We start from the raw sequence: 14646 nt of genomic DNA, 5'->3' as shown, positions 1-14646 counted from the left end.
TTTTTTTTGGTTTTTTTCGAGACAGGGTTTCTCTGTATAGCCCTGGCTGTCCTGGAACTCACTCTGTAGACCAGGCTGGCCTCGAACTCAGAAATTCACCTGCCTCTGCTTCCCAAGTGCTGGGATTAAAGGCGTGTGCCACCAAGCCCAGCTGCTGTTGCATTCTTGTTGCAGTGACTGTTGTATAAACCAGACATGAGTGAGTTGTTGGTGATTTAGATATAAGTGCATTTACATTCATCTTAAATAATGCCCCAAACAGTTTTCAGCAAAGCCTGACTTGAGTTAGGAAATGTAGGCTCTATTCATGTCATCATCTTATGTTAGTGATGGAAAGTAGAAGTGAGCTGGCTGTGCCGGCACACACCTTTAGGATCAGTACTTGAGAGGCAGGTAGAGACAGGTGGGCCTCTGAGCTCCAGGCCTGCCTGGGCTATGTAGAGAGAATATGTTTCAACGAAACCAAAAAAAAAAGAATAGAAGTAGAGTTTCAGAGCGCCACAGAGCATTTGCAGCCTTGTAGCTGTGTTTTGTTTCCCTTTGAGAGGGAGGCCCTGCTCTACCTTTATATATGCCCTCACTTAACACATGCAACATAGTAGACAAACTAAATAGAGTATGATTCGGAGGAATTCCTTCACTGACTGAAGGAACTAGGGTTTAAGTGGTTTTGAATCACACATCTACACTGTGTCAGAATAAGAAAAAATCCTTAGCTGAGTTTAGCACGCAGAAGTCCTGGGTCCAATCCCAGCCCCACAAACAGGAAAATAGAAAAGCAGCGATACAGCAGGCTCTAAGCTCTCGTGTCCTAGGCAGGCTACTGTCCTTCTACTGCATCCTATTTGTGGAAAGTGGTAGATTTGGGTTTCTTTGTGTAGACAGATTTTTATGGACCACCTTAAGTTTGTCTAGCTATAACTAATAATAACGCTTTTAAACTTCAGGTTACAAGGGCATTCTCTTTTTCCAAAACTCCCAAGAGAGCCCTGCGGATGGCTCTTTCATCATCCCATAGCTCAGAGGGAAGGAGTCCTCCGAGTAGTGGCAAACTTGCTGTGAGCCGTCTGTCCAGCACATCATCCTTAGCAGTAAGTATTGGGTTAATGTGGTCAAGGACTTTCTTAGATGCATATGTTGCTGCACTTAGATAATGTTAAGCAATCTATTTTTTAAAAACTTTCTAAAAATTTTTTAATTGAAAGTTTTAGCTTAGCTTACAAAGTAATGGAGTTTATTTTATTATCTAGACATCTAACTTATATTTTACTTATAAAAGCAACTGAAAGATCCTGCCCCCCCCCCCAATTTTTGTTTTTTTGGGTTTTTTTTTGGGGGGGGGTGTTGGACAGGGTCTATGTAGCCTTGGCTATCATAAAACTACTATGTAGACCAGGCTGGCCTCAAACTCTCAGATCTGCCTGTCTACCTTAGCCTTCCAAGTGCTGAAATTACAGGTATGTGCTCCCATGCCCCGCTAAGAGTCTCCTTGTATTGAGTTAGACACATACCTACTCTGTGGTTTATCGGATGTGAAAATTTTACTATAACTGAGACATTCTAATTTCCGCAAGAAGAGAAGCATGTTTTAGCCTGGCTTATCACTTTATAAATGTTTTATTTCCATTAACATTGGGAGTTCCAGTAACATTGGGATAAGGTTTTTGTTTTTGTTTTTTCAATTGGCTTGATGTGTATATATATATGTATGTATATATATATGTATGTATATATATATGTATGTGTGTATATATATATACACACATACCACAGTATAGAGATTTCTCTGGAATCTGAAGTCAGGGACATACTTAAGTGTTCTGAACAGTCTGCATTCAGTTTTAGACTGCTTAGGCACCGTCCTGCCTCCCCAGCTAGGGTGTTCAGAATTACTAGAGGAAAGTTATGTATTGTCTTTTCTTTTTCAAATTTCAAAAAAAAAGTTAGTCAACACTGACATTTGTGAAGAATTAGGAGCTATGCCAAACAGATATGGAGACAAGTCTTGTGAAGTTTAAAGGGAGTTCATTGTATTTGAAACTTGTATTTGTGGATGAAAAGAAAACACTCTTTGTAGATTGAATCACTTTCTGTGGGTTTGGTCTTTTGAATTCACAACTTTATTGTTGCTTTGAATTAGATTAAATAGGTTTTGCATATTGCCAAATAAAGATGTTTTTTACAATAATTAAGTTCACACGAAGTAGGTTTTTTCAAAAGTTTCTCTTAGGAGGATGATCATCTAAAGGAGAGTGGTATTCTAGTGGTCTACGTACATTGTGGCTTTCTATAGTAGATCATAAACTTTGCCTGGGGAGGAGTTTCCTGTTGAAGCCTTTGTTGTATCACTTGAGTGGTCGTGTTTGAGTGGTTTTATGTCCGTTGGGTGGGAACAGAGCCAGTTAGCTTACAAGCCCTGAGTTTAGATATAGTTAGCCATTTATATGCATTTTAAAAAGGTAGACTTTTAGTTTATCTTGATGACACCCACTCTTGGGCTTCAACCTTCTGCGTGTTTTGGGCATAGTTTAAGATTCTAATGATGATTAACTTTGACCTTTGAAAGAATAAGTTAAGATTTCTCAGCAATTTAATAATTATTGTTACTTAGAACGCTGCAGTTCTGTTTGGTTTTCATGTGGAGTGAAATATACACCCATGAAAATGCACACATACATATAGTAATTGGGCATATAATTAATACAACACTCTTGGAATATATGGCTTAATTTTAGATTATTTCCATGATGTCATTTTTATCCTCTCTAATTTTGCTTTAAAAATTAAGAAGAGGGGCCTGGAGAAGGGGGCTCAGCAGTTAAGAACATTTCCTGTTCTTTCAGAGTACCCAAGTTTGGTTCCCAGGGCCCATATGAGATAGCACACCTACACACCCACACACACACTTATCTTTAAAATAAGAATTAAGAGAGAACCAGTAGGATGACTCAGGGGGGTCTAAGGTGCTGCCTCCAAGCCTGAGGACCCGAGTTTTTAACTAGAGAACCTACTGACTCTCACAGACTTAACACCGAGCCATCAGTGCCTCATAGAAGAAAAGACACCAGTGCTGCTACTAAGCCAGCGACTTCTCATGAAGTTAATTAACATCTGCTGAGGATGACCTAGTCTGCCATTAATGGGAGGAGAGGCCCTTGGTATTGAGAAGATTATATGCCCCAGTATAGGGGAATGCCAGGGCCAGGAAGCCGGAGTGGGTGGGTTGGGGAGCAGGGTGGGGGGAGGGTATAGGGAGCCTTGGGGATAGCATTTGAAATGTAAATGAAGAAAATATCTAATAAAAAAATCTGCTGAGTCAGTCAGTCATCTAGCTTTTGTTTGAGAATACTGAACTAGTTTTAGTTGTGTTTTATTCCGACTCTATTCCTCTGATCATAAGTTACATATTTAAAGAGTCTGGGACTGTTAGTGTCTTGATTGTCATGTTAATTAGTAGAAGGGGAGAGTGGTAGGCATAGCTCTGAACTCTGCTGCAAGTTTTGAGAAGAAAAATGTAAATTCTATTTGCCTTGTCTTTTATAGGGTATTCCATCTCCCTCCCTTGTCAGCCTCCCTTCTTTCTTTGAACGGAGAAGTCATACATTAAGTCGATCTACAACTCACTTGATATGAAACTTAAGTCCCGAGGCACCTCATACTTCAATAAAATGCTGACTTACATGGTACTTTGAATTAGCACTTGGTAAAGTTGTAGAGAAGATTAGTAACACTAACCAACGCTGTTTAATTTTCTTGAAATACATTTTTCAAGATAGTCTATGTAAAAAAATATTGATTTTGATGTAATTTATCTTTGAATCTCACATCCGAAGACCAGTACCTTAAGTTATTCCTGATAGTCAGTAGCTTTGTAGCCCTGACACAATAAACTATTGGTGGGTGCAAAATACTGTTGTGTATTTGTATAGTACCTTGAGTGAATTTTTGGAAGTACATATTTGTGTATCTCAATTTGTGCAGAAACTGAACAGCAATGCAATACTTGCTGAATAAAAACCTCTGATTAAATTCTAGAGGCTTGTTCAGTTGGATTGTTTGATGTACTTAACTACTCTTTTGCAGTTTATTTTCTTTTAAAATAAGAGATCTAACAAATGAATTTTAAAAAATACACCATTATTAACCATACAATTAAGATCATTTGGAATTTTCTTTTGCAAATTGAGATATGAAGAGAAAGATTACAAAACATTGTATATGTTGCGAAGATAAGATATTAGTATATACTTTATAATTGTTTCAGAGACTTTTATTTTTCTTTTCTAGACACTAGCAAATCTTGATTTAGTTGACTACTGTATTTGAATTTATTTCAAAGGATAAGATCATGGGAAAACTGTGTTAAGAATTGCTTCTGTTCTTTGTATAGTTGTTCTGAAGTGGTCTTCAGTTTTGCTAATTGCCTGTGAAATGCACAGATATAATGTGTGGTAAACTTTTTATTGTGGTCATATCATTAAAATAAGATTAGAAATTTATTGTCAAAATTTTTCTGAATCTGCCATTATCTTCTATTGTAATATTTCTTTTAGTCAGTAATACAGAATGACTGGGTTACTATGGCCAAGTGTATTTTATTTCTCACATGTTCAAGGGAGTGTTACAGGTCTTCTTGTTACATAATTCTCAATAATCTGCTTTAATAGTTTAACTGACTGGATTTTTTTCTATACCATGTATGTACCACTTCACAGGTTAGTAAATGACTTTGTTTTGCTATATTTTAAAAGCAGTTATATTAGCAAGAACTTTGTAAATAAATAGCTTAAAAATATAAGTATCTTTTATGTTTCCTGTCATAATTTCTTTAGAGAATTTTTCATAGACAAATGTGAATGCTTCCTTAGTCTCTGGACTGTTTTGTATTTATCTTATTGATGTGTATCACTAATGGTTTTGAGTATTTGTATAGTGGGCTATGTGTAGTATTGGGATTTAAGCTCAACTTTATAGAAGGGAGTGTAAATCCTGTATTTCATTTAGATTTTGTGTTTATGTCTACGTATACACTTTTCCCCCAGGAAAAAGTTTTATTGGAGATGGAGGTATTGTCGCACCACCAAAGACTGAGTGTTCCAGGGGAAGAAATAACAGAAGGTTTGAACTTGGAAAACTATTGGGTGCATCATTTGAAGGGAGTGTCTGGATTTTATCACTAACTGTCTGCTGCTGTAGGGCATTGGTGTGTTCCCATTATCAGATAAAGGCAGATCACTTATGTATAAATACATTAAGGGTGTGTATCATGCAGAATTATCAGCAACTTCTTCCTCTACTGAGAAAGTAACTAACACATGTATTATTTATTATTAAAGCCTTTACAATTGTTTTAAAGCTTTTAGAACATCAGATAGTGTTCTTCTTTCAAGAATGCAAGGGTGGTTTAATATCAAGATATTTATTATTTATATTGACAATAAAGGTGAGAGATAATAATTCATCACCAAGTTTCAAAGGGTTGATTACTAATATTCCACAGTTAAGTTCTGAGGACCCCCTCACAGCACAAATAGAGCAACTATATGTGGTGCTGGAGATTAAGCCAACTTTCTCTTGTTACATAGGCAAACTTCCATTGCGCTATCTATGTCACTAGCCCTGACACTGTGTATTTCTTTATGAACTGTAACAAAAAATAATATTAGTATGTAACCAAGAAGAAAATAACACGGTGGAAATCATTAGTATGAGAAATTGAAAACTAAAAGTTCTATTGGTGTTAGGGAATTGCTCACTGACTCATTCTGTTGAGAAATAGCAATTGGTACCATGGGGCTATGGAATGTTCTGGGGGTGATACCTTGGAAATGTGGATGATTATATACAATTATCTCACATAAATCCTAAAATTTAAGATGTGATCTTGCAGCAGAAATAGCTTTAAGCATATCTCACAGCATGTAGCAGCAACAAGCATGACTTGAAGGAAAGCTTGCATTAATATAGGTGAAGCACAAAAGATGACCAGATGGCCTAAGGGGTGGCCCAGTGGGTACCAGTACATGCTCTACATGTGTGTGTGTGAGGACCTCAGCTCAGATCCTCAGCATCCATGTTAAATCCTGGTATCACTCTGTGTGCCTGTAACCTCAGCACTGGGGGGCAGGTGCTGGATCCTGAGACCACACAGTTAGCCAACCCAGCGCAAAGGGGAGCTTCAGGCTCAGTGACAGTCCTATCTCAAGGCATTGATATCTATAGAGAATAAAAGGAAGGCACCGGGTGGTCTGCCGTGGCCTCTGTGTTTGTAAGTGCATGTACCACACACATACAACACGAGCATACCCACACAACGATAGTAATGGATAATAGACCAGCGTGATTGTATTTAATAAAATATGGAGTGCGGGGCTGGCGTGAAAATAGGTTGCGACTTCAGTTCCAGGGGTGCCCTCTGCTAGCTTACAAGGGCACTGTATGTATGTGTAGGCAAAACATTTATATACATAAAACAGTGATAAATGTTTAAAAATATTGTAAAACTGATCCTTAGAAGTGCAAACTGACATAAGAGAAAAATAATGCGTTAAATAAAGATACCATTACTGATATCTTAATATTTACTACTTTTGGTGAAAAGCTGGGAAAGTGTACTCCATTTAGTCCTAGTAGCAAAATACAATGTCTGCAGTCCTTATCCAGGGGGATTTAGAAATACTAAAAATCATACCGTCCATTGACATGAACCCTTTCTCTCCCATTGTGGGAGTAGAGCAATACTGCAGTCAAGTCCCTTGATATGGGATTGGGTAATAAAAGTTCACCTACACTATATAGTTCTTGAAGTTAATTTTATGTATAGAGTGATTTCTAGAATACTGGTTTGAAACAATTGCAAGAAAGAAGACAATAGAAGAAGAAGGTATTACATGTGGTCCCACCAGATCTAAATTGATCCCACCACAAGTTCCAAGGAATTTTAGCTAACTTAGGGACATCTGCAGTTGCTCTTCTGCATAGATAGTAGTTCTTTGGTTAGAGAAATTCCAAGTAAGATGTTGAGGTCAGGGAAGAAATGTAAGGCACAGAAACATGACTATGTTGTGAAGCTAAAGCTAGGGAGAAGGAATGCTTGATACAGAAAGTGCAGTTGTCAGTCAGAAGGCTGCTTCAGTTGGTCACAAGTGTCAGATGACAAATCTCATGGGTTCTTGCCCAAGTGGCAGCTAGGAAGATAGCACAGTGACCTGGTGATTGTGGGCCCCATGGTATGTACCATGCTGTCATAATCGGATGAGACGGAACATCTTTATAAGAATCTCAGGAATCCTTTGTGCTTTCAATTGGGTTGGGTCAGTTTGTATCAGAGCAGCTGGACTGGCCTGTGTCCTGCTTGTAACACTTGAGTTGTAACACCCTTTTATTTGGTTTTGTCATCTTAATCAGTCTAAGCTGTATTTCTGGCAGAGTCAGAATCACAAACGTATCTTATAACTCATAGAACTTAGACAAGCGACTGTCCCTCATTCAGCTTTCTTGGTGGTCCCATCTTTATTCCTACTTCTGGTGAGATGGTTAAGTACCTATTTAGTCTCTTCGGAGATCTCAAGGGCTTTATTTAGTAGAGCTGTGTGTGACTGCTAATTGGATTCAGGTTTTCCCGAAATACATGAGACTCAGGGACTGAATCAGGGAGCGGACAGGCAAGTGGAAACCTTACTTTAAGAGATCCCAACAGGCTACCAGGCTTTGTTCCTTTAAAAATACTTTTTTTTTTTTTAAATTAATCTCCAGTCCAGGCTGACCCTGCTCAGTGTAGGCTGACCTACCTCTACTTCCCAAGCACTGAGATGTCATGTTCATGCCAAAACACCTGGTTTATGTGGTGCTGGGGATGGACTACAAAGCTCCCTGTATGCTAGGCATACACTGCGTCTCATCTTTCAGGCTCAGTGGGCACTTGAATCTAGGTATAAGTCTGAGAAAAAGGCCGAGAAGACTCAAGCATTCTTTGGGACTTTCCCCTCTTAGCTGTGACACAGCTTGGGAATTCAACCTGCGTGTTAATCTTGCCATTCGCAAGGTAAGGACCTGATTTTTAATAATGAGCCTTTTCTCCAGGACACACCCAGATTCTTTGAGGCCATTTATGCCATGTACAAGTTGTGACCTAGAACCCTTCACTACAGTCTTTTCTCTTGTCAGTTTATTCAGTGACAATAGGGACAACTGACCACACCATTCTCTAACTTTGTGAGTGTTCACAGCAGGCTTCTTTGTGGGGTTTCTTAACTCCTTCTCAAAGTGCACAGGAATGCCAAAGGCTGAGGGCGTGACAACACAGACTAGCAAAGCTACTAGAAAGCAAGTCACTGATGTCTTACTCTAATCAGTTTAAGAGAGCCAGCTTCAGAAATTGTAGCGCCAGTTGAGAAATCTTATCCTCACAATTCTGTTTCTTTGGAAACATTGGTGGTATTAAAACCTTAGACCAGAGTTCTTCAGAAACAGAACCAATAGTATATAGAGTTTGGATATATATGAGTTTTGGATGATATGGTCTTACAGGAACTGGCTCACTTGATTTCGAAGGCTGGTATAATTCAGTCCACGTCTGAAGCTCTGAGCACCAGGGGAGCCAGTGATTAATTACTGGATCAAGTCCAGAGGTGTGAGACTAGAATCCCTGTGGCCAGGGAGAAAGAACATGGAGGCCCAGGGGTAAATGTGGGACACTGGCTCTTCTGCTGGTTTTTCTCTAGTTAGGCTTTCAATGGGTTGGATGGTAGCCACTCACATTAGTGAGGGTAAATCTTCACTCAATTCTGCTGCCAATGTCTTGTAGAAATAATATGGATACACCCCAAAATAATGTTTAACTAGCTATCTGGATTTCCCTGAACCCAGTCAAGCTGACACATGAGGCTGACATTCTGAAGCAGGCAGTGAAAAGTAGTCATGCTTTCTATCCAGAGCACACTTATTGACAGCAAATCTAAAGGCATCTCCTCATGTCTGGACAGGTGAAGGCAGAGTCCCTTGGTGTCTGGATAGGCAGAGAACTTTCTGCTTAGCCACCCTTCCTCCATCCGTGCCCTCCCATTCCCTCCATAACAGCAGCCGGGGAAACCAGACCCACACCTTTGCTCCAGAGCCTTCGCCTTGATCGTGTCCACACCCACTTTGCGAAGCAGCAGAAGTCACTCAGTGTCTTGCCGCAATATTAAAGGACCCCCTTTCACCCGTTTGCAGCAATTCTCATTTCTTCCAGAGTCTTCTCAGCACACACTGAGCATGTGTATGTCTGCCGGCCATCTGTTGGGACGATTCAGATACTTCCCCAGAGGATGCGGTCCTTCCTGCTGGCATCCTTCCGGGTTTCACTGTGGAATCATTAACATGCATGGTTCTTTCGGTGGTTGGATTTGTTGAGATAGGGTCTCACGTAGCGCAGGATGTCCTTGAATGCATTTCGCAGTCAAGTCTGGTCTTGAAGTCCTGGTCCTCCCACTCTGCCTTCTGAATACTAAGGATTTGGGCATGCTGCACTCCTATTGGCAGCATCTGGATTTCTAACAGGCGCCCTGCCCGCTCCCCCACTAGCATAACGTTGAGTTCTTTTTAGTACTTTGTTTCTTTTTCTTTAATTTCTTAATGTATTTGTGTTTTGCCTACATGTATATCTGTACAACAACACAGTCGCCTGGTGTACACAGAGGCCAAAAGAGGGCATCAGATCCCCTGGAACAGATGGGTGTGAGCCACCATGTGGGCACTGGGAATTGAACCCGAATCCTGCAAGAGCAGCAACCACTAGGTCTGTCAACCACTGAGCCGTCTTCATTTCCCTCTCTTACTTGGGTTTTGTTTCTTTTGTGCTCAATTTTTTTCCATTCTCGTATGTGTTGTACCTTGAGCAATTTTCTCCCTGTACATTCTTACTCTCCTTTTTCTTATTTATTTTAAACTGACAGAAACAGTTTTTATATTATGGTGTACAACATGGTATTTTGGAATATATGTCGTAGCATATGTATTACCTCCGTACCCAATAACATAAGCTTTTGTCTACCTTTGTATATAATTCATGTATCTCCTCACTGGCCAATTCCCTAGCAATTTCTGCTGCTTGTTTGTTTTTGAGGCAAGTCTCATATACCCCAGCCTAGCCTCAGGTTTCAGATCCTCCACCCCTGCCTCCCATGTGCTGGGACTGCAGGCATGCCATCACATGTATTTGTCTCTTGTTGGTGACATTAAAATGTAGTTGGCTTAATTACAAACTGATCTTGAAGTGTGTGTGTGTGTGTGTGTGTGTGTGTGTGTGTGTGTGTGACCAGTATGTCTAGGCCTTTTCTCTAACAAAACAACCCCCTCCCCCTCCACACATTCCCTTTGTCTGTAGATGAAAAGTGCCCTGTCAGTCTGCCTGCAGGTCAGTGGGGCAGGCTTCTTCCAGGAGAGAGCCCATTCCTAGTGTCTCACCTTAGCACTCTGTCTGGCTGCCTCTTGGCCTGTGACTGTCACCACAGCCTATACAGAGGTCACATTGCCTCCCCTCCTAGAACAGGAGTGATTAAATCAGGACATTCCCACCTGGGTATTCCCGGAACATCGAATCTCAAGCGCAAGTCACTTTTACAAAGTACCTTTACCACCTAAAGCACAGAATCCCAGGCTGTGGGGACATGCTGTCACATGTGCAGTAGCAGCTTAATGATTTTCATCCATAAAAACATTGTAGGGTCAAGGCATAATTGTCAAGGTCAATGGACAAGCCGTTACCAGACAATTCACGCTGAATGACCAGTGAATATATGAAAAGCTACTCAATGTAATAGGAAATGAGACTACAAAACTGAAGTGACCTTACTTTAAAATAATCAAGGTATGATGTGCTACCGACAAAGGTGCGCTGTGTACCACAATTTATATAAACAATTCTCAGTTGAATACAGATACCCACAGCCAGGCATTATGCAATGAGCGATCTTGGGACATTCAGCCCCAAATGGGATGTCTCCATCAAGTCCTTCCCCTCAGAGCTCAGGGATCCTCTCTGAAGAGGAGACAGAGTGTAAGAGCCGGTGGGGGGGGGGGGAAACCCCAGGAGAACAAGGCCCTCTGACAGCATGAGCAAAGGTGGTCCACACTCAGAAACTTAGACAGGGCACACAGGGCCTGCACGGGTCTGCACTAGCCCCCCTTTCGTTTATATCATAGCCTTCTGTTTAGTGTTTCTGTGGGATTCCCGAGGTGTGAATGAGCAAGTCTCTTGAGTTTTAGGCCTTCTCTTGAGCTCTTTTTCTTCTCTTGGTTTGTCTTGTTTTATCTTATTAAAATATAGCAAAATTAAATATAATATCTCTTAGAAGCTTGCTTTTTTTCCTAATAAGAGTCAGGAAGGGAGTAGATCCAAATGGAAGAGAGGTAGGTATGAACAGGAAGGAGAAAGGGGAAACCATGTCAGGATATGGTACATGAAAAAAGAATTAATTTATTTTCAATAAAAGGGGGAAAAAGAATCTGTCTTAGTCAGGATTTCTATTCCTGCACAAGCTTCATGACCAAGAAGCAGTTGGGGAGGAAAAGGTTTATTTGGCTTACACTTCCACATTGCTGTTCATCACCAAGGAAGTCAAGACTTCCTTGGCCTGCTCCCACCTTGATGATAATGGACTGAACCTCCGACCCCATAAACCAGCCCCAATTAAATGTCGTTATAAGAGTTGCCTTGGTCATGGTGTCTGTTCACAGCAGTAAAACCCTTACTAAAACAATATCTTCTTATTCAAGTATTTTTCCAGTAGTGGCCTCCATGACAGCCAGGCATATGTCTCATGCACTCCATAGGCACACACTGGCAGCTGATTGGCCAATGACATGCTCTGGCTAGATTGCTGCAGACCACGGACTTGTCTACTTCTGCCTCAGTGTGCACCACCCCGTAGACTGTCGCCACTGCAGATTCCTCCTCCGCATGCAGATGTTGTACGTGGGGGCTTACTTACATCAGTATTCTTCACAAAGTGTTTGCAAAGGATTTATAAGCTCTTATTTTGCTCTCAAAAAATTGTGCACCGAAGATTTCTTTAAAAGTTGTTTTTTTAATCAGGTGATCCTATAACACAGCTATGCGCATTTGCCCATTTTCTTATCGCCAGTCTACAGATGGTGACTCACGGTGTGACTGGATATGTTTGGTTTAGGATTCCACCAGAACTGTGCACGAGAAAGCAGCTGCTGCAGGCTCTCTGAAAAGCACTCAGCAGTCTAACAAGCGATATCGATTTCCCTGAAGCTCCTGTCTAACACAGCACATATCTCCTGTCTCTGGATTCGATTCTTTGTATTTTACATGGATGTTTATACATACAAAATTGTCTCGAGTGACGCAAAACTTCATAACTGCATGCTGAAAGATCCTCGCCGTCTATAATAGTATTTTATCTAGACTATATAATAAACATAATTAAGAACAAAAACAACAACAAAAACAAAAAACAAGACTGATGTTCTCTAATCCTTGCCATGCCATTTTGTATGCCGACGTTGGCAGCAGCGCTCACCTTAACCTGAGCCAAAAACCTTGGCTGCTCTCGCGCATGCTCATCTCCTTTATCATTCCTTCTAGCCAGTCCATGGATCTCAGGCTCCTGGGTTTTGTAAATCCATTTCCTCATCAGCAGTCCTTTGCTGGGCTTTACTTGAAGGGTACACAACACAGCTTTCTCCTGGACCTGCTCGGTAGCTTTCAATTCTAACCTGAGACCCACAAAAGCAAAACCTGGAACTGAGGCTTCTGCTCAGGTTCACCCATGTCGTTCACCCTGACTCGGGACAAAGAAGGAGGGAAGGCTAACAGTTTGCTTTACTGGCTGGTCAGGGCTACAAGCCTCTGCTGCTCAGCCCCGTGGGATCTCTGCCAGATATGTGAAAAGGAGAGACAGAGCTCTCTCAGGCTTCAAACCCACCGTTCAGAAGCACGAACATCCACTCCAGTAGTGACAAGCATGACAGGCCAAAAGCCTGGATGCAGTCCCGAGGCAAAGAGTTTCACGGAAACTTAGTCTCCTGAGGCAAAGAGTTTCACGGAAACTTAGTCTCCTGGAACTGTGGCATCCATAGCACGTATGCTCCAATTTTGCCCTTGCAAATGGATCTGTGTGCTTCCTCTCAGTATTGTTTTGTGATAGGTGCCTCCAAACAATGACTTGCCAAATACCTAGGCAAAATTGAACTTTGTTTCCTGGCCTTCGCCAATGCCCTAGGTAGTCCTTGAGTTGACCCTGGGCTTGGAATTCAGTAAGAATGTTGCGTATTCAGTGACATTCAGAATTGCCTCTAGTATTGTAAGAGAGATAGTGAAAGAAATCAGGCATTACTATCTACTACATAGAGTTAGAAATCTCAAGGTAAGTTTAGCAAAGTAAGTTTAGAATTCTTAGTATAGTTATGTATGGCAGACTACATTACTTATTAGTAGAAAAGTCCCCCCACACTATCACTTAGAATAAAAGCCAAGTCGCTCACATATACAGGAATTTACAATGGTTTAGGATGTAGAAGGGCTGTGGTTTTAGAGTATTGCATTATTCATGAGGTTAGCTAGAACAGAACTCCCTAATTAGAACCACGACTTGGGTGTGAAAGCCCTTGCCCCAGGAGTGTAAAGATCTCACACCTGGCTTCTAAGATTATAGCTGACCTTAGATAGAGCTGACTTTGTCTCAGTTGTTTTATTGCCCAGTTCCTGCCAGTCTTTGTGTTTACATTCTTCTGTTTTGTGTAAGAGTCATTAAGCATCCAGTAACCTCATTTGTACCTTGCCGATGTGTCACCTAACTTCCCTATTTTATTCTGTATAAAAGTTTGATGCTCCATTTGACAAATTACATTCAGTTTTACACTCTCGTGTGGACTGTTTGTCACCTCGCCAAATCCTTGCTTGCCTACAACCAGAGACCCAGTTCCACGGAGATCGGGGACCCAAGTGAGGTGCGTCAGAGGCACACAATTTCAGTCCTTTGTGATCCTGGGTTGTACTTGCATGAAGACCCAGCATCTCTGACACCTCAAAGACTCAGAAGTCTCCAAGGCGCGTCCTTCATCCTGGCTTCAGCAAGAACCGTGGCATCTGAAAGCCTTAGGTGTGTGCAGCGATGTACTCTGTCCACCTCCGTGATTTCCCTGTTCACCTATAGCCGGAGTCTCTGTAAAGGAAACCGATCATGCCATTTTCTGCTTACAATCGTTCTGTCTCTCCTAAAGCTTTCTGGGGTGTGTGTGTGTGGGGGGGATCCCTCTGCAGGTCACAAGGCCCTTCCTACTCCCCTGGACTGATTCCCATATTGATGACTGTGACTACTTCAGTCCCGCCTCACCTCTGCTTGCCCCTCTCCCAGGGACGCAGGGCATCACTTAGTGTTTCCTTTTTAGCATATATGTCATTACACATGGTGGCAAGTGCTCTACCACTGAGTTACACCTCCTAGTCCCAGCTTTACCTAATTTAGTCATCAAAGACAGCTAGCTCCTAGCACAGACCTGACAGACCATAGGTGTTCCACAACAGTGGGAATTGGTGCAGCACCAAGGGGAAGGCGCTATAGAGGGGAAAGTTGGCCAACTCCACCACTAAAATGAAGACCAACTACATTTGATACATGCCTAAATCTGTCCTTA

General features: G+C 41.4%; 1 protein-coding gene across 3 annotated transcripts in view; it reads left to right on the top strand.

Moving 5' to 3' along the window:
- The window catches only part of Ect2 (epithelial cell transforming 2), a 54949-nt gene extending 50154 nt beyond the window's left edge, over positions 1-4795 (top strand). For all 3 annotated transcript variants that reach the window (XM_021196590.2, XM_029537706.1, XM_029537705.1), the window contains 2 exons: positions 948-1091; positions 3544-4795. In XM_021196590.2, coding sequence (XP_021052249.1) covers positions 948-1091; positions 3544-3633 — 234 coding nt within the window. In that variant the 3' untranslated portion in view covers positions 3634-4795. The remainder of the gene's footprint in view (positions 1-947; positions 1092-3543) is intronic.
- The last annotated feature ends 9851 nt before the right edge of the window (positions 4796-14646 follow it).

Source organism: Mus pahari, chromosome 4 (genome assembly GCF_900095145.1).
Source record: "Mus pahari chromosome 4, PAHARI_EIJ_v1.1, whole genome shotgun sequence".
Lineage (NCBI taxonomy): Eukaryota > Metazoa > Chordata > Mammalia > Rodentia > Muridae > Mus > Mus pahari.
The sequence above is the reverse complement of the archived record's forward strand: the minus strand, read 5'-3'. Positions and strand labels throughout refer to the sequence as shown.